Source organism: Pyrgilauda ruficollis, unplaced genomic scaffold (assembly GCF_017590135.1).
Source record: "Pyrgilauda ruficollis isolate IOZ18807 unplaced genomic scaffold, ASM1759013v1 scaffold8, whole genome shotgun sequence".
Taxonomy (NCBI): Eukaryota; Metazoa; Chordata; class Aves; order Passeriformes; family Passeridae; genus Pyrgilauda; species Pyrgilauda ruficollis.
This window is the reverse complement of record NW_024529932.1, coordinates 7,602,440-7,626,025: the sequence shown is the minus strand read 5'-3', so window position 1 is coordinate 7,626,025 and position 23,586 is coordinate 7,602,440. Positions and strand designations below refer to the sequence as shown.

General features: G+C 39.3%; 1 protein-coding gene across 2 annotated transcripts; it reads right to left on the bottom strand.

Moving 5' to 3' along the window:
- Positions 1–332: 332 nt before the first annotated feature.
- On the bottom strand, positions 333–23,580 carry LOC121364161 (protein NPAT). Of its 2 annotated transcripts, none has more exons than XM_041487190.1 (18): positions 23,444–23,580; positions 20,271–20,389; positions 18,538–18,598; positions 17,027–17,099; positions 16,575–16,618; positions 15,643–15,873; positions 15,041–15,125; positions 13,891–14,023; positions 13,311–13,402; positions 13,140–13,227; positions 11,291–11,387; positions 10,735–10,866; positions 8,280–9,974; positions 6,934–7,049; positions 6,732–6,840; positions 5,640–5,697; positions 2,370–3,531; positions 333–1,631 (listed from the first exon to the last, which is right to left on the bottom strand). In XM_041487190.1, exons 1-18 carry the CDS (start codon positions 23,478–23,480, stop codon positions 1,554–1,556), a joined length of 4,410 nt encoding a protein of 1,469 aa, XP_041343124.1. In that variant the 5' UTR covers positions 23,481–23,580; the 3' UTR covers positions 333–1,553. The 2 variants fall into 2 exon arrangements, with proteins under 2 accessions (XP_041343124.1, XP_041343125.1); XM_041487191.1 differs by having other exon boundaries at positions 15,041–15,122.
- Positions 23,581–23,586: the final 6 nt, after the last annotated feature.

Here is a 23,586-nt window from a genome sequence, read left to right as displayed (position 1 = left end):
CTTTTTTTCCTATGAAAGTGAGTGGATAATTCACATCTTCATTAGAACCAGAGTGCCTGAAACATTATGGTGGGTAGTGGATGGCCCAGGCAAGAGTTACCTTCGGTCTCAAACAACAAATTGATTTTAAGTGTCACCATCACTATCAAGCATTTTATGGTTAGCACAATTTTTTGTGCTTGCCTGCCCTAGTCCCTCTGACAATTGGTGTTAGAACTTAGTCTTTAATATTGGACTCTTTGTCTTCAAAAACCACTGACCAACAGGACTTTTCTATTCAGTATCTGCAAAGCTCCTTAGTGGACTTAAAAACATTAAGCAAGACACACAACTTTTTATTAAAACAAAAATATTTATTCAAGCTGTAAATGCTATGCAGTATTCAGTTACTGGATGGGTTTAATATAAACATCTACTGCATAATCTTGGTTCCTTAGGAATCCTTGTATTGTATCTGAAACATTGCCCTGTTGCTGTACAGATCTCTTACAAGAAAACTTGCAAATTTTTTTTTGAAGATGTCAACAATTTGAGAACAAGAAGAAATACCAGTAAAGAAAATTCTGTAGTTTTGGAGCAAGGTGTGCTCATTCAGCAAAATGTAGGCTGAGCTCCTCCTGCACCCCTTTTGGAGAGAGTTTATATAACAGCTATGACAACCTCTATGTTAAACAGAAAAATCAGATGCAAATTTTACCATGCCTGGCTAAAAATTTAAGAGTTAGATAGTGTAACTTCTCAGCAGTACAAATGAAAGGTGAGGGAATTGGCTTTTGCATTAGAACACACTGTCATTCTTGTTTAGCTGTTGCTTCAGTTAAGTGTTCGTACTGAGTCATGACACCACATAAAAATATGTTGCTTAAAAACAGCTTTTGCATTTGAATGACATTCAGCAGCAAATACTGTAAACAGAGAAGGCCTGTCCAAATTAAAGTTCTTGTTGGAATGAGTGGCTGGGAAAAGCTCCACCAGATGAGAAATGCTTTTTAAAGTTTTACTGGCCTTATGTTCAGCTATTGGTATTTTTGTTATTTCGTTCAAAGCCTTACAACATGGGCTTGACAGTTAAGAAACAAGAAATTGTGAGCACAAGCCAGTTAGAGCTGAATATTTAAGTCCCTTTCAGAGTAAACAAAACAATGAGAAGTGGCCAAGGTAGCTGCCCCATCTTGGAGTGGTGAGTGACAAACACCACCTTTTCACAGACTGGCTGAGCGCTTCAAAGGGAAGTAGAGAAAGCAGCAGAACACAGACAACGTGGTCTAACAGGAAATGTACAATCTTTCTTACATTTCATTTACACAAATTTACAGTTTTGCAATTTAAATGGCTCTATAATTATGCAAGTGCTTTTTCAAAAATAAACATATACCAACTCAATGATATTTACACTTTGCAACCTGCTTCAGAATCAGCACGACTTTGCTATAAAGTGAAACTTCAGTGCACTGAAAGTGCAACCTGCCCTTTAGAGTTAACTTCTCTTCCCATGCAAAACCTCAGCAGTGCTCCACTGAGCTTCAGATGGCCTCACTTCAACTTCTTTCTGTTCATTCATCGTAATGCAAAGACAACAAGAACTTGTCCACATCCATTCCTGCTGGAAAAGAATTTGGGAGCTTCTTTTTCTGTAGGAGAGGAAAATAACAACTGCGTTAAATACAAAGAACCTGGGGGAACTGAAGAGTCTGCAAGCATTTTTTTCTTCCTCATCCTTCCATCCACCTTTTCTCTGTTCCTGCACAAATCTGCCCCAGAACTCAGACACTGCCATGTGCCCTGCTCCATGGAATTGAGCATTTTCCAGTCTCAGTGTTTCTGGAGCATGCTAAAACTAAGTATGGGAATGACAAAGTTATACTCCTTTTTGGTTATGTACATCCAAAGACACCTTTTTGTGTCTTACACCTTGGCTACTTGCCTTTAAATCCTCAAGTCAAAGGCACAGTGCTGCAGTGCTGCATGCTACAGAGACTGGGAGTTTCACTAACGGTACTAAACAAGGATGCAAGAGCAGCCTGAATTCTGGTAAGGCCTGCTTTGAGTTTGGCTTAATTCTTACATTCCACCCAAAAACTTGGAATTTAGGAACTCATTCAGTTGTAGGAGAAATAATGTAATTGTCATTGGTGCCTATCTAGAGAGTGAGTAGGAGTTACTCATATGTATCTGAAGACTAAAACAATCTTAAGAAAGCTTAGTTCAGAGTACACTCAAGAGGCAAAGTTGGAAAACTGGCTAATCTAAATAGGGTATCAGGAATTTTGCACTAGCATCTCTGAACCATTCCATTACAGACAGTATACACAGAGATACCTAATACATATTTCGAATATTCATTAGAAAAAGTAAATGTTTGTACTTGCCTTGATTTTCTTTTTTTTGGATGGTGTTGGAGAGCTCTGAAGCTCTTTTCTGTTTGCAGAACGGGAATTTCTCTCCCCCTCATTTAAGTCCTCCAATTTCCTTTTCTTCACGGTGCTCCTCAAAGCCCTGAACTGCTGGGTGTTGTCCTTGAGGGGGGTTGCAGTGCTAGTCCTTGCGATGGCCGCCCGCGACAGGATCATGAGGGTGTGTGCGGCCATGCTGACGCTGTTCTCGCTGCCCGTCTCGCTGGCGGGGCTGCAGGCGGGCAGGTCGGGCGTGGCGGGGGGCACCATGATGCGGGGCGTGGTGCTGTCCTCGGAGAAGCGCCGGCAGGTCGGCGTGCGGACGCTGTCCGTGGTGTCATCCGCGTGCCTGTCCCCAACGCCAGACGGCGTCCGGGGCACCGGCAGCTCTCCGTTCTCCACGGTCTTCCCGGCGGGGCTTTGCCACTGAATGTCCTGCAGCATCTCCACACACTGTTTTCCGAACGGGCTGGACAGGCCGAGGCCTTGGCCGGAAGCTTTAGCAGGTTCTCGCTTCGGCTCCTTCGAGGACAAAGACACAGACACCGACGATTTGCCGCTGCCAGCCCCGTTTGACAGCGACCCCTGCTTTTTGTTCAGCTCTTGTACCGAAGCAACTGTCTTCTCATTCCATAAGGCAACGCTCTGTTGGCCGTTTGAGAGTTTGGCGGTGTCCTGGTTCTTCTGCTTTTCATCAGTATCCCTTCGTAGCTCATTTTCCTTGTTTGCTGTTGTCTTGTGGAAGGGATCTAATGAAAGCCCTGCGGTTGCCACCTTCCGCTCGGGCTGTGCCTCCTTTGCAGATGTGCCTCTGTTGCTACTGACTTCTGGCCTACACAGAATTCTGGGCAATGTTTTGTCTTTGTCTCTCTTTGGTACCTGTGCCTTAGCAGAGGAGGATGCAGAGTCAACAGCAAATAAAGGGCTTTCATTTCTTTCTTTCTGGGATGAACTCTTAGGAGCCTGAATTTGGGTGCTTCCTCCTGGAGCGGGTAGGACGTTATCAAAGCAAAGCACTCTCCTGTGACTCTCACTCTGTCTTGAATTTGAGCTTGTGCTCTCTGCTGGTGCAACAGGTAAATTCTCTTCCACTTTCTTTCCTGGTTCTGCACTGGTAAGCTTGTCATAATTTCCAGCCCTGAAAACAAGATGAAAACATTTAATGTTTATTCTTACTAGGTAAGTTAATTTCAGCTGGCTGGAAGTCCCCACGCATCCCTCTAAAAAGCTCTCTCCATCCTAAATACAAGTATTTTATCAACACATAAAGACCAAGAGTAAGGAATGACAACTGCAGAAAGCTCAGAGAAGGCTTTCTTGGCAAAAAGGTAAGAAACAGTCTGTACACTGAACAATTAGGTAGGCTGGGGCTCTTCAGCCTGGGAAGAGACATCACTGAGGGGAAATGCAACAGGGCTCTGAAGAAAGCTCACAAAAAGGACACCATCTGCTGCACCTTCCAGTAAAAAAACTAAGGGCATGAAATAACACTGCTGTTAGGTTCAAAACACAACACAAGGAGGTCTGGACAGTATACATAACTAAACCTGGGAACTTCTTTACCTTGGGATATTTGTGGATGCTGGTAGCTTACTTGACTTCAAAAAGAAACTGAGTGACAGGACAGTCCATCCCAGAATACTACTTACGGCTCTGGAATCTTGGAGCTGAAATTCCTAAGAGACTGCCAGAATATACTGGACAATGTAATCACATGTGTGCCTTGTACTCTTGCTATGCACTTGCTGTGCATGGTGGGACACTGAGCAAGAGAACAGTGGGCATCTGGACAAGAGCATCCAAACTCCCTGGGGCGTGGTCTCCACCTGACAACCAGCCCCATCCTGTGAAAAAGCCACCACTGCACTGTGGAAAGAAAAATGCTCCTGCTCTGTCAGCTCATACCACTGTTCTGTCTGTGCCCTCTTCCTGGCTTATGCTGCATTTCCAAGAGAACCTTTGGCATCACGCATCTATGCCTGTATGGCTCTCTCCCTGCACATAAGCCTCTATGATTTCTAAGAGCAAAAGTCAAGGTTTTGGGATGCCAACTTTGGTACCTCTGAAATGGCAGAAAAGGTCTGAGTGGTAGCAGTTTGTTTTACTTCCATGAAATTTGAGATGAGACAGAGGGTAGAAAGGGTAAGAAAGAAATTACACGTCTTTGCAGGGAAGATTGCTGTCTTTGCTACGCAAAACATACATCTAGAGATCAATTAAAGATAACAGAAAGCTGAACGTACATCTAGAGATCAATTAAAGATAACAGAAAGCTGAATTACCGAAGTGGTATTATCCAAGATCTTGCTTCTGTGTTTTTTAAAAAAATCAGTACTTTTTGTGTGCCTGTATATGGTATAACTTGATGTATGGTTGGGATTTTTTAATAGGTTGACTTTAATGGTCCTGTTTTGTCTCCACTTTTCCAACATTTTAAGTGAGCTCTAAATGGGTAGTTTTTTTTTAAAGTATGTGCTAGTTTTCCAATTAAAAAAACCCTAGCACATACTTTAAAAACTAAGCACATACTTTTAAAAGTATTTCACCTCTTATATTTAAACTGAACTTCTGATCTCCTCCTACACTCTTTTGCTCATTCCAACATCCTTTTCTTTCAGAAGTCCATTAATGGTGAGGAGAGTTACTATTGCAGTCTTGCTTCTTTCTCTCATTTGCCCAACAGAAAAGTAGTACCTACCCCAAGAAATTTAGTTATGCTCATCAACAAAGTTAGCATGCTCTTGTCCTCACCATCTCTGCACTCAGTTCTCACTATTTAAATGACCAAGCAGAGTTCTAATCTACACAGCTGGAACACAGATGCAGAACCCAATCTAATAAACTCTGCTGGATCTGGGTCAGAAAATGGTAAAGGGAGTGAGACTACACTACAAAACCATGGGTGCCACTCATGTGAAAAGAAAAAAACAAAGGTTTTAGTCGTTTAAACCTCACAGTAAATGTAACAGGCAATTCCCCTAGCTTAGACTCCACTCAAACAATTGAGACAGGAGACAATGAAGACAAAGCCATACAAAATTAACACAATAACAGTGACAAGACAATTCTAGCACAGGCTGCAGCAGTCCCAGCACACATCTGTATCAATACTCCTAGCAGACAGGCAGCAGGAAAGGGGGTACTGCTTATGCTGCTACTAAAAAAAGCTCCTCTCTTCACCAGTACTGGATGAAGAAATTCACAACAGGAAAAAGAAAGCCAGTTTCAATACTTAGCACTACTGACCTCTGTGTCCGTGGATTTGCATGGTTCAAAGGCTCAGCTACATTTGGTACCAGTTTTCCTGGAACAATAGATGAAGTATTAATGAATAACAGGTAAATAATTTCACAGTTTTAGTACAATGACATTTCACCTGACAGAGAACCAATATAGCAAAACCCAGCAGCAAACACTGCAGTATTTCATAACTTTAAACTTTACTAATTAGTAGACTAGTAAACGTCCCCAACTAAGAACAAAGGAGAAGCTTGCTGTCTACACTTAGATAATACACAGCCCTGGCAAGACAAAACAAACTGTCCTGAACTTAAAAATGCACAGTGGGGATTTCCAGGTAGAAGGAACTTTCAGCTATCCATCACCAAACCAGAATGCAAGCTACTACACAATCCGAGCTTTTATCTTAATTTGAAATTTCATTTTATTTTCATTTTTATGTGCAAACCTAGTCTTTTTTAAAAAGGCAGATAGGCTAAAGCACAAGATGTCCTTATAATTCAATGTTTCTATTTTCAATTATTTTTCTTTACTCCTTTCCAACACTGAGATAGGAACATAACTCCAGTCTTGTCACAATTAACAATTTAAAGCAAGGTCTCAATGAAAAGAATATACAGAAGCATATGCCTGAAAGGGCAAAAGGAAAACAGACAGCAGAGTGCATTTTTTATATAAACATGCAACACTTCTAATAAATATTCTTCCTTAATAAATTTTTAGAACTGCTGACTCTTCTTATATCTTCCTTACTATGTGGCTTGGTTCCAATGGCAGGAGTAAACTACTTAAAACCAACAAGATGAAAAATAACCAGAAACATAAAGAAAAGTAAACTTTTAAAACTGCCTGAGAGCCTTGAAACATTACATTTTGGTAATAAGCTTGATGCAAAAGCTGGAATTATGTTATACGCTGGAAGTTGTTTGTAAAGTGACCTAACAGGAGTCACTAACTGCAGGTACAGACCTCTCTCGAGACAGCCCAGCAGCTGCCAGGAATAGAAGCAGAGATATTTTTATAAAACTTTTTTTACTTGGAACTGACTTAGAACCCTCTGCTTTTCTTCTGCACCTCTCAAGAACGCAAGGCAGGCACCTGTAGTATTCCTGTTTCTTGCTCCAGGAATCTTCTGTGATTTGGGAGGGATGGGAAGCTTTGGGACACTTCCGTTGCACACTGGATTAGCCACAGGCATGTGAAGAACCTTGAAAAAATCAAAATATTCTATTACATTTTACCAAAGTACTTCTTATCACTGCAGCTTTAATCCTGAAAATCTTTATTTGTGATGTGCTACCTGGCAGGCAGGTGCTGAGAACGTATTTCCATTCTGTCCTACTACGGAGAGAGGTATCATTCCCACCATTCCTTGCAAAACTGGCTGCACTGGAGATGCAATTATAATGGCAGAACCTAAAAAATACCAAAGTGTTTAGATTGTACAGAAACTAAAAATACTTCAGTTAAAAGAAAAGCTTCTTAAAATTATGTATGGCAAGAAAAGCTCCGGATTTTTAGAAAAACTTCTGTCCTTTGCTATAGTTCACTACTAGAAAAAAGGGTAAGCACCAGTTTTGTTTTTAGTTTATAAGGAATTCCTTAGTTAAAGTCTGTTTTCCTTTTTAAGAGGTAGCTCCAAATAAAGCATGATAAATCTCAACATTTAACCTTTAATTTAAAGTGATTTATAAAAACCAGTAAATGTAACATTAAGTATCTTATTTAACTGCCAGATATATGGGAACTAGAAAATATGGAAACTATCCTAGCACATTAATTGAAAAGTGGAAGAATATTTTCAAAAGTGAAAGGAAACTGTTCCTCTCTCTATGACAGAAGCATTGAAGGTCAGAGTTGCATAAAGAAATCCTAATGGCAGAAAAGGCTGTCACCCTAAGACCTTGCACGTACTGGTCTCTGACCTCAATGAAATGACTACACACAGAAATTCAAAGGTAACTGCAAAAAAGTTCATAGTTTTTGAAAGAAATCTAAATGTGGTGAAAGAAATCTAAATGTGGTGATTACAGCTGGTTTATAGCTGTTTTTTTCACTTCAAAAAGCACTCAAAGTTTTTATTGCTGTAGTAATAAAAATGCTTGTACGGATTTTAAATCATGGAAAGAAATAATGTTATACTTTCATATTTACTTAAATGTACTTCTAATGCAGACTAGGTTTTGATATATGAAACAAAACCGAGGAAGTGATTTGGGAAGGACTAGATACATCTACCCAGTTATCTACACGAAATATGGATACCTATAACACAAAGCATTCCATTTGTAACAGGAATCTTATTAAAATAAAAACCTGTTTTATTTAGCCAAAGTAATGGAATCCTTTCCAGTGTAAATCAAAATATGCTTCCTACATCTAATGCTGCTAAAATTATATCAGTTAAGCTTCTGAAATACGAGGCTTTTTTTATTCAAAGCAGCCTGATCAATGACTGCTTGCAGTTTTATTTCATTTCTGCTAGCAACTAATATACTAAAAAAAAAGTAACTGTTGGATAGTTTCAAGTGGCAGACAATGCAGTTTAAAAATTGTTTACTTTTAATGCACTTAGGGGACAAACAAAAATAACAAGACCACCATGTAAACACCACCTTTACAGTAATTTCCTAATAATGAGATTACCCTGTGGGAAGTTTGGGGAGACAGTCTGGTTTGCTGGAAATGTATTGCTGGATCTGGGAGGAGTCCGCAACTGTTGTACAGCCGGAGCTTGGGAGGCCAGTGGCATAGAACTGCCAGGCAATACAACTACATTTGATGGTGTTACAGCTGCACCCAAGGTTGCTGGATCAGTCATACACGTGGCTATGTAAAGGTTGCTTGAGTTCCCAAAAGCTGTGCTTGTGGCTGGCATCAACTGTATAAATCCCCCTTCATTGGAAAGATGAGTTGAACTTGCAACTGAAAAACCAGCGCAGTCTTCAGTCGCAGTGTTAACCGAGGTGACCACAGGATCCTTAGGTCTAAGCACAAGAAGATTCTGCTCTGCCAGAGCTGAATCCACATTTTTTTCTGTGTCTTCTGAAGTCAGACATTTGGGCAGGCCTGCAGTTTTGGTTGGGGATTTGGCTGGAGATGACAATATTATAGTAGGCAAATTTTCTCCTGTGATGCTGGAAACAGCATTATTTAGCTCTGTGTCTGATGCAATAAACGGATCATCACTGATGATGATCTTGAGGGACATTATATTAGAAGGATCAACATCCATCGGTTGACTACTGGAAGATACACTGCTTATACTTTTGGCCTCAGTACCTGACTCCTCTGCTGAGGATGCAGTTTCAGGGAGAGGAGAGTGACATATTTCAGAGGTAGTAAGATTGTTTTCAGTGGATACTACAGAAATGTCTGTACATGCATTATTACCGGACGAGAAATATAAATTATCAGTGTCTACTTTTGTAGAAGATGAAGGTTCTTGCATCTCTCCTTGTGTACCTTCTGTGTTTGGCAGTTCTGAAGGGAGGTTAAAGTCGTTCTTACAAGGCTTATCAAGTGTATGCTGATCATTTGAGTAAGTTTTGTTAGAAGTATCAACAACTTCAAGCTGCAACTCTGTTTTGTCAAGATCTGTGATGTCCACTGCAGATCCCGCAGCACAGTCTGCCTGTGTGCTCTGGTCCTGATGGTTGGAGGGGTGGCTGGAGCTCTCCTGTGAAACACCACGCAAGGCAGCTGGATCACTGGTTACAGTCTGCTCTTTTCCTGCCTCTGCCAATGGGCTAGAAATGGATGAGATGCTTTTTCTCAGCAGAGCACTATGGCCAGGGCTCCCATCAGAAGGGCTTCCAGGATGTCTTTTTTCAGACAGTGATGTATCTGGTGACAATGGACATTTACTTCCTGAATCAGTTTTGTTTTCACCAGCTATAGTATCCTCTGCCACTGAAATCAAAGGAATCTGTGGAGTACCAGAATGAACATATTCTAAATTAGGACTACTTTGAGAACTATCATTTTGTGGGCCTTTTTCAATTTCCATAGCACTCTCCCTTTCAGATACTAATGTAGACGACTCTTTTGTAATGTAAGTATCTGCACACTGTTCGTTACACTTGTTATCAGAACTTGGTCTCTTGTTAGGTTCAGTCAAATCAGACACTGAGTCAAAAGCAATTTCAAGCTCTCTAATATGTTCAGGGGTAATGGCTGTAAGTACTTCAGTCTGCTTCTTTGGTCTACAGTTTCCATGCAGCTCTTCACTGGCTGGATTCTTCTGAGCCATATCATCATCATTAATGCTGGTCTTCAAGGCACATGATGCTTCTCCTAACTGAAAGCCTTTACAGGATAGTGGTTCTGTAGAATTATCACCTGTAAAAGACAGAATTAACCAGTTCCATAATTATGAGAACAGATGATCCTTTTAAGAGCATTTAAGAAATACCTATCAGTTCAATGGAAAACTATTTCCCATTAAACTAAGTGGCAATAATATTACTCATCCTTACATTCAAGTTGAGGGGAATATATATAAAAAATGTAGGTACGCTAGATAATCTGGAAAATCAATTTGTACACTACTAAGTACACACATAACATGTAAATATCTCTGGTCACTACATCAGATTTCCAGAAGCACAAAATCTATCTCATGATAAAAACCTCTTGGCTCTACTTCTCATATACTTTCACTAAATACCTGCTACTCATGGACTATTTTTAAGAATGGTGGAGACAGACTAACATTCCCTTTGTCCAGAGTAAGACTCTTTTTGTGTATTAATTAACAGATATATTACAGAATAGAGATAAAAGATTAATATGGTTAGATGTAAAATATTCTCTTTATGTGCTCCCCAATGGATACTGCAAGGTATCCATTTATTGACAGTCTGCTTGCATTAAGGAGCTTATCAAGTACAATTTTAAAGTACACTGATGGGACTACTGTTAAATTTAATAGATTGAAACTTTGTAACAGGCCAGGTGTATCTGTATGTTCACGCAATGTAAATGTCCACAGGGATATTACCAGTGAAAAAATAAAATTCTACAATGTACAAATTGTCTGAAAATATTTTCATAATGAAAAGTTAACAGAGAAATTTTAGAGGAAAAAAACCCCACGTACATCTGTTAGTTTCTTCTGTTCCTAAAGAACTTCCAAATGTTTCCAGGCTATCCTCAGCCACCAGGATTTCATTCTCTACTCCACTCCGACCAGAAATACCAGCAGGTAGGTTCTTGTTTACCTTGCTCTTTCCTATTTTCAAAATAAAGCATGAAGAATGGTTAAATATGTGATTTTCTACATGCATGTCATCACTACCTTTTAAATGGACCACAATGTAAAGATCTCCTTATAGTTCATGTGAGGATACCCCTGAATATTTTACAACAGCAAACAAGTATAAACTATCATCCTTCAGAGCTGGAATGTCTAAAATAACAGCAATAAAACAATCACTGAGCCAGCACAAACCCAGAATATCAGCCACAGAAAAATGCTGTATTTTATAGCTGTATATAAATGTATCTAAGAATCTAATTCTGTATTAAGGCATACCAATGTCATTTCCCTTGCAAGAGGCCTGCTGAATTCTTTTGCTTTGTCAAGCAATGCTTGGGAAAGCTCATCATTCAGGATGCTTTACAGTAAGGGTATAACTGAGTACAATGTAGCCTACCGTAATCAAACCAGTCAAACAGAGCCTGGAAAGCTGGATCTGACTCTGTCTGCTCCAGAATGTCCTGGATAGCCTCTTCTGACATATGAATTTCACCCTGAGCAAAGACACGATATACAGAACTGTTAGTTACTTCCATAACCTAAAAAGAAAAATAGACAAGAAGTGTATTCTTTTCTGACTGTTTTTAGTTCTATTATTTCTGCTCAGCACAGAAACAAAAAGACTAATGCTGGGAACATTTCTGCCACAAATTTAAAAAATCTTAGTGATTGAAGTTGAAGAAATAAGGTTCTCCAAAACCCAAATGTGTCTGTCAGACATCACCCCCACCACGTGTGTACTGGAGTATTCTCCACATAATGGCCAGCACTAACCAAAAAGGAAGACTAAATCTCAGGCTACACTGGAAGCTTATGCACCAGCTTACGCTTTTGTGGTATGGATGCTGAGCCTGTACAAGGAAACTACTGGTAAAAAAAATCCCCAAATTAATCCTCATTTCTTCGGTTTGAATATTCTATATATCTAGAAGCCAACACTAGGTAAATGGAAGTTTTATTTCATATACTCATTACATGTTCTATAATATAGCCTCCAACTGCTTCATTGTGGAAGGCATTTTGGAAAGCATGGCTACATGGGACAGTGCGGGAAGGCTCCTGATTCTTGTTCTGTGGCAGCCCAGGAATAAAATGAGTATCCGGTACATACTCAACCGATTAAATACAAAGTTTCTCCTGCCTTTCTGGAGACCCTCTAAGCAATCTCCAACCTTTGATATATATCTCCACCTTTTTTGCTATCTATCTCCACCTTTAAGTGTGGATATTCCATGTTATATCCTTGATTTTGTCTCAGCAACTCCAACCAAACCAAGAAGCTGCTTTATTTCTGCTCAGAAGAATGGAATACAGCTTTTTAGCTCTGTATTTTGACAACAACCGACCTAAAATCACCAAGCAACAGAAGAATAGCAGACACCGCTACTTCATAAACAGGAAACTGCCTCTACTCTCCTGTCTTTCTCATGCAGGCTGTAAAATTTCCCTCATTATAAGTCCTTTTTAATTCTGTGATTGCCAGCTGGAGACTTTCAGAAAAATGAAGGGAGAACACTGTAATTATATTGAGTTTGTAGAAGCAGAGCACACATTTCCTCCAAAAGCAAGAAAATAATAAATTTGAAGAAAAAGCATCATTATTTAGGCTCCAAAAATAATTGCTCTTGCTGCACTAAATGATGCATGCTTATCTTGGAGCAAATCACAAAATCAGATCAGATTAAATGTATTTGGAGACAGCAAGGTATTTTAAATACTTTTTTTCTTCTCTAAGGCTATTGATTATATCCCCAGTCAGAAGCTGGTAGCCAATTACTGATATGAAAAATTAAGGGAGAAGCAGGCAGCTGGTGCCTGGGACAGAGTTCTTAAGCCCAGTCTGAGTGTAGGGCTACCAGCTAATTACTGCCAGAAGCAATCCCACTCCCTTGGCTTCAACCCGGCTGCATGCTAATGCTGCCTTGGACAGGCACTGGGAATGAATTCAGAATGCTAAACTGGCACAAAGTGAGCTCCCGCAGAATGCCACTGCTCTGCCAGCTCAGCTGCTCGAACCTGCCCTGCACCACACGAGGTCAGAGGTCACACCTCTGCAAGGGAAGCTGTGGAGCTGCCCCTGCACAGAGGGGAGCATCAGGGAGGCTCAGCTGTGCTGGCAAACAGAAACAAAAAACAAAGGATAGGAAGAGGAGAGAATATTCTCAGATGTCAGAGGTTCAGCATAGTTCCATCACTCTCACGTGCCTGGTCCCAAAACCAATGTGAACAGGGCAATCTACACCTACCTGAAGTCCAAGGATTTCATCAATAGAAGTCTCCTGTTCTGTGGGACCACTGTCTGTCTGTTTAGGGGCCTGAGCAACACTGCCATCGCTGCAACACGTACATCATTAGTTCAAAACTCAAAAATAAATAAAATAAGAATACATATTAAGTTTAAAGGTTCCTTTTATTACCTCCCCAGGATTTTGTTAATGTTTTCAGCGAGCTTCTCCTGAAGAGATTTGTTGCTCAAGATTTTTTCTCTGGCATTTTCAATAACCAGTTGCTGGAAAACAGTTTTGAAGTGGTCAGGTTTCTATTTTTAACATCACTAGAAAAGGAGCATGAATTTCTGACTAACCAGTAAAAAATAATTAAAAAATCAATCCAAAGAGAGAAGACTTTTATAACAGAGAGTCATCTGTGACTGCACTACATTGCTATGAAAATCAACCCAAAACATTCCTGTACTTCTACTCTCCTAAAGTACAGCAGGGCTTATTGTGCCTTCTGGTTTCTCTGAAGAATTACTGTGTTCTGACAGCCTACAGGTATCTTAGCAAAGTAAATAAACCGAGAAAAACAAAACTCGACGTAGCCATGTCAACCTTATGAATTTAGTACACACAAGAGCTAGTTCAAATACAAACCAATACATTTATCTTCTAAAGGTAATTTCTGTAAAAACAAGGAGGAAGTACATGTTAAAGACTAGTTCTCTTGAGTTTGACTTTGTTTCTTAAGTGTAAATACCTTCTGTAGGCATATACTCACTGGGAAGTTACCATCAATTAATTCTTCTAGGGGCTCACTTTCTTTTTCTACTACTGCTTCTTCAGAGTCTTGAGAACTTCTAGCTGCTGAAAGAGGTCCAGATGTTGCAACACCTTTCCTCTTCTGAGAGTCACTGAAACATTCCAGGAAATTTATGACACAGTTTATGAGAAAATTGCAAACAGTAGACCTAATGGTGAGTAAATCAAGTGCTTCTCTTTCTTTTTAGCAAACAAAAGACCTTAATCACCAGAAAATTAACTACATATTGAAGATGTAGTAAAAGCTGGTACCTGTTTTGTTATCTCTTATGCATCTATTGTGTCTGCTTTACAGAAGTTATAAATTTAGAGATTGTAGGTAAACAGCTCAATGGCAAACTGAATTCCATGCTCACTATTCAGCATCTACTGCCCCTCCACTACATGTTACTCTAACTGGTGGTACCAGTTAATGGATCCTAATTAACTGCAACTCACCATCAGATTTGGGCATTACCACTGAAAACAAAGACTTCTCATGGAGCACTTATTCTCAAATAAGAAAACAGGAAAAATAGTGTTTTATAGGAGACAGTGTAGGCTTTTCTGAAAACATCAATAAGCAGGGGCACTAAAATTACATTTAAAAAAATCAAGACAGATTAGGAAAGATTTGGGGAAAAATGGACATTTGAATCAGAGAATAAAATATGCAAAACTAGTGTAAGAGAAGTTTTTCATACAACTTCTAGTGCAAATATTAATATTTTTCTGACAAAATTTATTCAAATCAGTAGTTTTACAAAGTTACATGCACATTTTTATCAATTAAGAATTTTCATAATTGAAAAGCACATTTTGGAAGGAATACCAAGTCTCAGCTCTAAGATTATTTGCCTAAGTCTAACAGTTGAGTAAAGACCAAGTGTACACACAGAAACATGAGTCCTATCAGTCTACTGTTAAGCTCTTTGACTTCCCTTTCCTTTGTGAAACATAAAACACTGGCCCCCCTCAGCAGATCTTGCATTTGAAACACTCCACCATTGAAGTAAATTTACACTAAAGGTTAGAATACTGTCTAATTTCTAAACAATTTAATAAAACAAAACAAAACAAAACAAACAAACAAAAAAACCACCACAAATCAAACCCACATTCCCGTTCACCTTTTTCGCCTTCCTGGAGAAAGCAAGTTTGAATGAAGTTTTCGTTCTTGTGATGTTGGAACTTGAATGTGTATGAGACCTCCTGCTTTATAGAGGGAAGCAAACAAACAAACAAAAAAAAATAGAAGTCATGATTCTAATACCTTTTCAAGTGACATTGTTAAAGCACTACGAGATCTACACATTGCTTACCATGTTCCAATCAATTCCTGGAAAGTCATACAAAAGAATTTGGTAGTACCATGGAAATGAGGACAGTCCTTTTAAACATATCCTGAAATAGACATCCCCTTAATGTGGATCATCCCTATCTGATGAAACAAATTGTTTGAGTGAGGGTGAGAACCCAGAACAGAATAACCACAAACTAATCCACTTCTGATCTCTGAACTCACATTGGCAAGCAAGTATGCAAGAGCCATCTCTCTTCTGGGCACTTATTTTCTTTTAATCACCTTAACCAATCTGGAGAGCTGGGGAACAAAGCATGAATTTTCTGGAACTTTTTGGTGGAAGATGATTAGCCCTGATTTTAAAAAACTTCCATTGATAGCCACAGATTTTTCACAGAAAAATAACGTTTAAAAATTTTTGCAACTTACTGTTGATCTTATTTTCTTGAGCTTGTGACTGGTTCACAAACAGTGTACTCAGTCTTGTCTGTGGGATGCTTTGATTTATTGTTTTGTGAATTACTTGAGGAGGTACAACAGAAGAAGAGGAATTCTGTTGCACTGACTGATGGGCTACTGACAACAGTCCTGAGTTTGCAGAGGCTGACTGCTGAAGCATTCTCTGCCTCTTCATTTCCACAATTCCACTTCTTGTACGTACTGGAAATAAAGACAAGATGAAAACACACGATAAGGGAATTTTAAAAAAATTGCTGATATTCACACAAAATCTGTTTGAAATATTTAAACAATGGAACACCACCCAATCTAGTGAATCTCAAATCTGGGAACAATCACTATCTGTATCTCACACTCTCTTTTCTTATACAGTAAAAATACTACAAAGAAAAACTTATTTTTAAGTAAACCAAGTCTTGGTAGCTCATTTTCAGCTTTTGTAATGAAAGAAACACCTTTAGATACAACAAGTATGTTTTTGTATTTTGATTGGATATATATTTGTATATATAACAAATGCTACAAGACTGTAATATGTTTTTATGTTCCCGTTACAGAAATCCACCTGCATTATAATTACACCGGCTACGTTTTAGTTCATCTATGAACCACAAATTAAGTCAGCAGATTCAGGAGTGAAGCAGCAGTTTTTAAACCTCTTAACCATGTAAACTTCCAAAAAAGTTTTTTAGCAGAGAAAATGCTATGATAGAAAATTTATGCCCCTTGCAAAAAGCTCAGCTTTGTTTATTTTCCTTTCCTGATCATTACAGTAATCCACTGACCACACTGAAGACAACAGACATGCATTACTGATGGCTGCATAAGGCCCCTATTTTAGCCAAAACTGGTAATTTTAATATAAAACCTACTGATCCCATGGAATCGACTCAGTTACTTACTCCTCTGGTTAGAAGAAAATCTGAAATCTGAATTCTGCATGCTCCTGAAAAATAAAGCAAGTGACAGAAATGAATGGAGCATAATGTAAGTACTCAGCTACATTGCTCTTTTCGTTCTTTCCAACAATTGTCACAGATCCTTCAAGTGAAGCTTACTGTTTCATTTTTGACCAAGTAACCACAAAGGTATCAGATTCTAAATGAGTCACAGTGTATTGCTTTATTATAGGAAGCCTACGTGCTCACACTAATGCCCTCCTTATTTACTAGCCCCTCCTTAAAATCTTTAAATGTCTGCTCAACTATCAACTCTAACAGATCCATCTTTTTCACTGTCTTGCAAAGGAAACAGAGAGCTAAACCATTCTCATACAATGATAAGGTAAGTTGGTCAACATAGGGACTCACTCTTAGAATGAAATATTACTTTCTTGATTTCAAAACTACATTACCTGATCTGAGAAAGTGTATAGTCTAATTTTTTCCACAGAGATGACATCATTGCTGGAACTTCATTTGTTGTTTCTAAAATGAACCATAAAAAGAAATTGATGTCCAAAACAGATATATGCTGAGAGAAAAGTAAAATCACAAGCAAAATAATTATTATGGAGTGTTTCAGACTTCATCTAACTCTAGGTGCCTAGTTGCCTTTTAACAGTCTATTAATTAGAGAGCACTAACTCCTAATTTAAAGAATTTTAATTTATATGGATACAGTCCTGGTTTAGAAGCCTTGATGAAACTGAACTAACAACTGTAATTCTTGGTGGAATTTGCACATGGTGTTAACTCCTCAGCAAACACATGCTAACCTAACCCATGCTAACCCGCCCCCCAGCTCACTTCTGGAAATGGTATTCATACTCCCAAGTGACTTTTGTGCCTTTGAAAATCATAAACCTGGCAGACAGGCCTTTAATAGTAATAGTTTATTTTATGACATTACCCAAACACATAAAAACATTTGGTCTTTTTGAAGCACAGAACATTAAAAGTGTGATGGAAAAGATAAGTAAACAGTTCAATTTACTAAGTTTTTCAAGATGCCAAGTACAAAGCATTTTGAAGGAAGTACGTCTGTGTCTTAGTTACCATTTCTGTCAAACCTAGTGTGAAAGGAAAAAAATGTTCAGAAATGTTCCATGTATGATTTTTAATACCAAGCACCATTAAAATATGATCATACAATAGATATCAAAAACCTACTGTAAGATTTGGCAACATTCGGAAGAGTGATAACTAATTTCAAAAATAGCAAATACTCTAGCTATGTCTACAGTATTAATACAAAATATTAAGTAGTTCTGAAACTTTTTTAGTTAGTCTTAAAAACAAGACAAGAAATATTTCATACCATAGGATTCCTGATTAATTAATGGAATCATAGAATACCTTAGGTTGGAAGGGATCCGTAAGGATCATTGAGGCCAACTCCCTGCCCCTCACTGGGCTACCTAACTCCAAACCATGTGACTAAAAGCATTGTCCAGATTCTCCTTGAACTCTGACAGGGCTCAGTGCCATGACCCTGAGTAGCCTGTTCCAGTGACTGACCACCCTCTCAGTGAAGAACACTTTCCTAAGATCCAATTTGAACTTCCCCTGACACAGCATTTCATTTTTCTCACATTTTGTTGCATCCTCCCCACCACTGACAGTATAAACAATAAACAGGATAATTTCACAAGCAGAAATCCATAAATTTTGCACATTTTATTACATCTCCATGCTTCTGAGATATAAAAATGCTCACATTTGAAGTGAAAATATATGCTGGCATATGCAAACTAACATAATCAATTACTTTTGCTCACTAGATGTCATGGCTGTTGGCTGTGTAGCATGGTAGCCTTCAAATTGTAGCCTAAATGGGGGATTAGTCTAAGACCATCCACCTCTCCCTCAAGGAGTTCACCACAGATAAATAAAAATAAAACAACACCTCATTCTGAAGGCTTACCTTTTGTTTTCATGGCTACATATTCGTTAAGAATAGTTGTCAAGTTTTTTCCACACAGCGACTGGAAAAAAAACCAACTGATCTTAGAATCTTCACTAATAACTTCTGCTTCATCTGCTGTATCGCATCATAGTTAAGGAGCTCTTTAGCAGTCTACACCATGCTGACCCTCAGTACAAGGGACTGTACTTGGCAGAGAGCAATCAATGGAACAAAATCCTCTCACGTACCCAAAATGTGAAGTGCTCTACCTCAAGGCACAACACTGGTAGTTAGAGCTCTCTGACCTTCACTCACCTTTTTTATTATGGAATAAAACCACGAAAATTAGATGATCAACAGCATGATATTCATTAGCCTGTTACTGATGAGCAGTAACAGACTAATGGGTATGCATCATGTTGGAAAACAACATGCACTAAGATGCAAATGTGAAGGAACCTCTGTCTGAAGCAAAATTTTTAACAGTCACACATAATTAACCTTCTTATCATGTTTACTTGTCCTGTTATTTTAGGTGACACAAAGATAACAAAAATTTCAAAGTTACCACTATCCTGTACCTTCCTCTCTCGTTTACTAGTGGGAACTCTAGAAGACATGACAAATATGGCCCTTTATTACAAGTATTTGAGCTGAAGTAAGAATTTTGTCTTAGACACTATGATATCACTTTTATGTGAATAATAGGAAAAACATTTCTACTGAGAAAAGGATGATTTTTATAAAAAAGATTTATTAATCTGGATAACCTACCTACATTTAGGTTTTCTAATTTTTGCTGGCCATAGCTTGGTTCTCAACTCCCTACCACCGAAGTACAGATGACTGAACACTTGTAAATAAAATAAATTCAATAGTTTGTTTTGGAAAGGTGGATCAAGAAGGTGCACCTTGGACCTCAAAAAAAACTTCCACTAGTTTTGAAAACTGCCACTAGTTTTGAATACTGTGGGCAAAATCCCAGACAACAAAATTAACTGATATACTGGAAGAATGAAACAGAAAACATGAAGAGGACACACACGTAAACACTAACAGTTTGATACACAGCAATACCTAAACCCTGTAATTTGCACAGTATAGTAAAAATTCCATTCTGTATATTTGTTAAAAATGTAAACTATCTAATTATGCTCTAGAGCTCTACACATGCACCTACAGATGTGTCTGCACACTATTTATGCAACCCAAAATTCCCCCTTTCACCCAGAACAATGCAGATGATACTGAACAAAGAGGAGGCTGAGCACAGTTTCTGTCAATAATTTGGTAGACTTGGATAAATCTGAGGTGCCTTACCTAAATGTTTACCAATGTACCTGAAATGGAATATTATTGGCTGCCATGTCTAGAACAGGAAAGTGATCTTCAGTAAATTAAAAAAACAGCCCTAAAATTAATAAAACCCGTGTGACAACACCCTTCCGTAAATCAACCTCAGAGCTGTAATGCAGACTAAGCATAATATGCTGAAACCAATTTGCAAATTCAATTTGCATACTTCACACTTAAATTGTTTAAGTGTTTCACACTTAAAAATGTTTCTTAGTAAGCTTAAATACTAGAAACCAAATAACTGCTAATATCACAGGATGAAAAAACACCAAACAAATCAAATAGCAAACATTTTAAGCAACATTTGAGAATTAATCGTTAAACTGAGAAATCCCCAATATTGTTTTCCATGGATGCAAGACAATGTAGCTTCCTGCTTTCAAATACAAACTCACCAGCAAGCAGGCTGGAATAAAACCATCTTCTGTGCAGTGCTCCGCATATTCTTTCAAATCTGAGCTTTCCAGAATGAACTGATGGCAGGTAGCTTGAAGATTTTCCTGTTGCAAATAGCCTGCAACAAATCAGATGGAAAATTTTGCTATTTCATTAATTACTTCTGCTCAATAGGTATCAAAAATATAGATTTGAATTCCACTGTATTTACAAAGTATTCAAGACTGGAAGCGAGGCAATATGAACAAATTTTGGTTTCTCTTTAGTACACACAAGAAAATAAAAAGTTCTCAGTTCAGAAGGCTAACAAACAAACTCTTATATGGGCTGAACCACCCTATTTGATACTTCAATGGAAATCTACAATATTTTGTTAATAAAATGCATTGCTATGTAAGAGTAATTCTCCACACATTGTACTGTTTTAAAATAGGTAAAACCTGTACAGCTGCTGCAACAGTGGATAAGATTTATTAAAAATATTGGCATTGTACAAAAATTAATAACAGAAAAGTAATCTGTACAGTAACTTTCATTTACGATAGATGTACTAGATGCATATTGTGCTCTCTACACTCTAAGACTCAGTAGTTACCGTCACAGAAAATATTAATAACAGAAAAGTAATCTGTACAGTAACTTTCATTTAGGATAGATGTACTAGATGCATATTGTGCTCCCTACACTCAGTAGTTACTGTCACAGAAAACGTACTGATAAAGTTTTCTTTTCCAAAATTGCATTCCTCATCAAATACATTCTTCTTTAATCAAACTTTTTACCCTGCTTTAATCTTCAAACACCTTAAACACTAAAAGATAGAAATGGATGAAGGATTCTAGAACAAAGAACCAGAAAGAGAACATTTCTTCTTTCTCGCTCATAGCAGAGCTCAGCATGGAATGTTTTAAGGATAAGACAAAACATGTGCCTAGTTATGCAGGATATATATACATTATCTGTTTCAATGGACTCCCAAAATGGTCCACCTCAGTTCATGAATGCCTGCAGAAAAATGTGCCCTTTAAGTTTAAATGAAAACAAATTTATCTTTCAGCAGATCTGAGTATAGATGAAGAAAGCAAATCGTATTTCCAACACGCAAGCCTTGTTCAAGTCTTCAACAAGTAGGCAAACTTGAAAGTTAAACACAGCCTGGGAATAACCACTGTGAATTTAATCACAATGTATGAACAGGCCTATCTGACAGAAAACATTAGTGCCTGTGGAAAGGAAAGGAATATCCTATTTAATTTTTCAATTACATTTTTTCTAGAAAAACCTCAAGCCACAAGTGGCTGAATGTGTATTTCTGGTAAACACGATCATATCTCACTGTTGTCCAGGCTGGAAGTTGGGGTATTAGGCTCAGTGGAGCTCTGATCTGTGCTGGTATGACTGCTTTTACAGCCAAACTTACCTGAACACTTACACAAAAAGTTGCAATTTTTCTTTCTTGAACCTACTACTACAGTATCACAAGGGATGACTGAATGCTTGCATACGGGCACGTTTTACATACACCAATTTCCTGGTAATAAAGCATTCCAAAGGCTAAAAATGCCTGTGCAGCTGGCCCAAAGTGCTTGTGCACACACTGTATAATGACAGAAGACTATGTGGTCCCTAAGGTTGCCAAAATCAAATTAAAGGCACAAATGGTGACATATGTTTTGAACGTGCGGAAATTATTCAGTATTTTGTCCTACCTTAAGAAATGTCTTGCTCATAGTATACATTCACTCTTCAAATTAGGAAAAGATAAATGTTCTTATGCATTTTCCTGTTCGTGAGCTCAGCTTATCATTTCTGTTTTGTTTCTTTAACAAATATTCACCAACCTTCATACCACCAGAAAGATTTTGGGGGGGGGTTGGGGGAGAAAGATGGAAGAGCTGCACTGGGAACTCTGTTTACCCACTGAAATTCAGAGATGCCTCACAGAAGAGGAATCCCTATTAGAGAACAGAAATGGTTACAAGGAATATCCTGTTCTACAACCTTAGGTTGCTCAGAGGTTCTCCAGGCATGATGCATGCTCCACACCACAACAGACACAAGATAGGGTGGATCATTCTCAGCACACAGGATGTTGCCAAGGTTGTGTACTCCGTCTGCAAGTCTCAGGTAAGAACACAGATAAGCATTCTACCTGGAAACTTGTAACTTCCCCAGCCTTGTTTGGAAGAGTGCAATGAGAGATCTCACTTGTATGAATTCAAATCTTCTTCAATTCTTTTACAGTCCACGGAGCTTCTAAAAATCCTGTTACTTCACAGTAATTAAAAAACTGCATCTCTTACTAGCCTTTTTTTCTCAAGACAATAGCAAGTAGCATGTCAGGTAGTATTTAAAAGTAAATTGTGCTGGGGGAACACTGAAGAAGAGACTCAATGGCATTGAATTTTAAAAAACTGTGAACAACTGAAAACTGAATCTCACAGGGCAAGCTGCCAGGAAATCTTGGCAACCTGTGCCAACAGGCACTTACTATGTGTGGGACTGAAATATGTGGGTCATATTTTTGCTTACCATCGATTTGCTCTCACCTTTGGCAGCACCTAAATAATCCAAAGCATTAAGTAATTTTAAAAATTCACTGTCTGCTGCCAGCATACTGTACACACTTATGCTGTGCTTTCCACAGATTCTGATCACGCCTGAACTTTTAGTGCACCCTCAAAAGTGAGCAAAACACGGCCGGAAAGAAAAACTATCTGACCCTTAACGCAGCCTTCCCTGGGATTTCAGGTCACCCTTGGACTCCTCCTGTGATCAGGAACTGTTTAAGGACCGCTCAGCAGCTCCGAGCAGCTCAGCAGCGTGGAGACCACCACGTTTCCTTGCACTCCTGAAGAAGCCGAGCCCAAGGCACGGCCGGGGAGCGGCCTGGTCCCTCAGCACCCGAATCCCTCAGGAGCGAGCTGCGTTCGCTCCCCGGCAGAGGCCGGGCCGGAGAGCGGCGGGGGCCAGCCCAGGGACTGCCCGGTATAAACCCCGGCAGTGACAATCCCAGCCTGGGGGACCAAGAGGCGCTGCCGAGGGTCAAGGGCGAAGCCGGCTGCGTCCCGCCGCGCCTCGGGCGGCTGACAATGCCCGGCAGAGCCCTCCCGGCGCGGCCGGTGGTCCGCGCCTCACCCGTGCATCCCTCCGTCCCTCCCGGCTCACTCACCCAGCACCAGCCGGGCCACGTCGGACGGCAGCAGCATGGCCCGAGGCGGAGCGGGGCACGGGCGGGCGCAGCTCCCCGAGCGCAGCCGGCCGCCCCGCCACCCAGGCGAAGGCGCGGAAACTCCGCCAGCCAGCGCCGCGCCC

What these genes read in the sequence shown, in the direction of transcription:
- LOC121364161 (XM_041487190.1), bottom strand. Translation starts at nt 23,480, where the DNA reads ATGCTGCTGCCGTCCGACGTGGCCCGGCTGGTGCTGG. An exon ending in ATTTTCTTCTAACCAGAGGA is followed by an intron (nt 15,874 to 16,574) that starts GTAAGTAACTGA and finishes CTTTATTTCCAG; the next exon opens with TACGTACAAGAAGTGGAATT. An exon ending in GCAAATCCACGGACACAGAG is followed by an intron (nt 3,532 to 5,639) that starts GTCAGTAGTGCT and finishes TCTTGTTTTCAG; the next exon opens with GGCTGGAAATTATGACAAGC.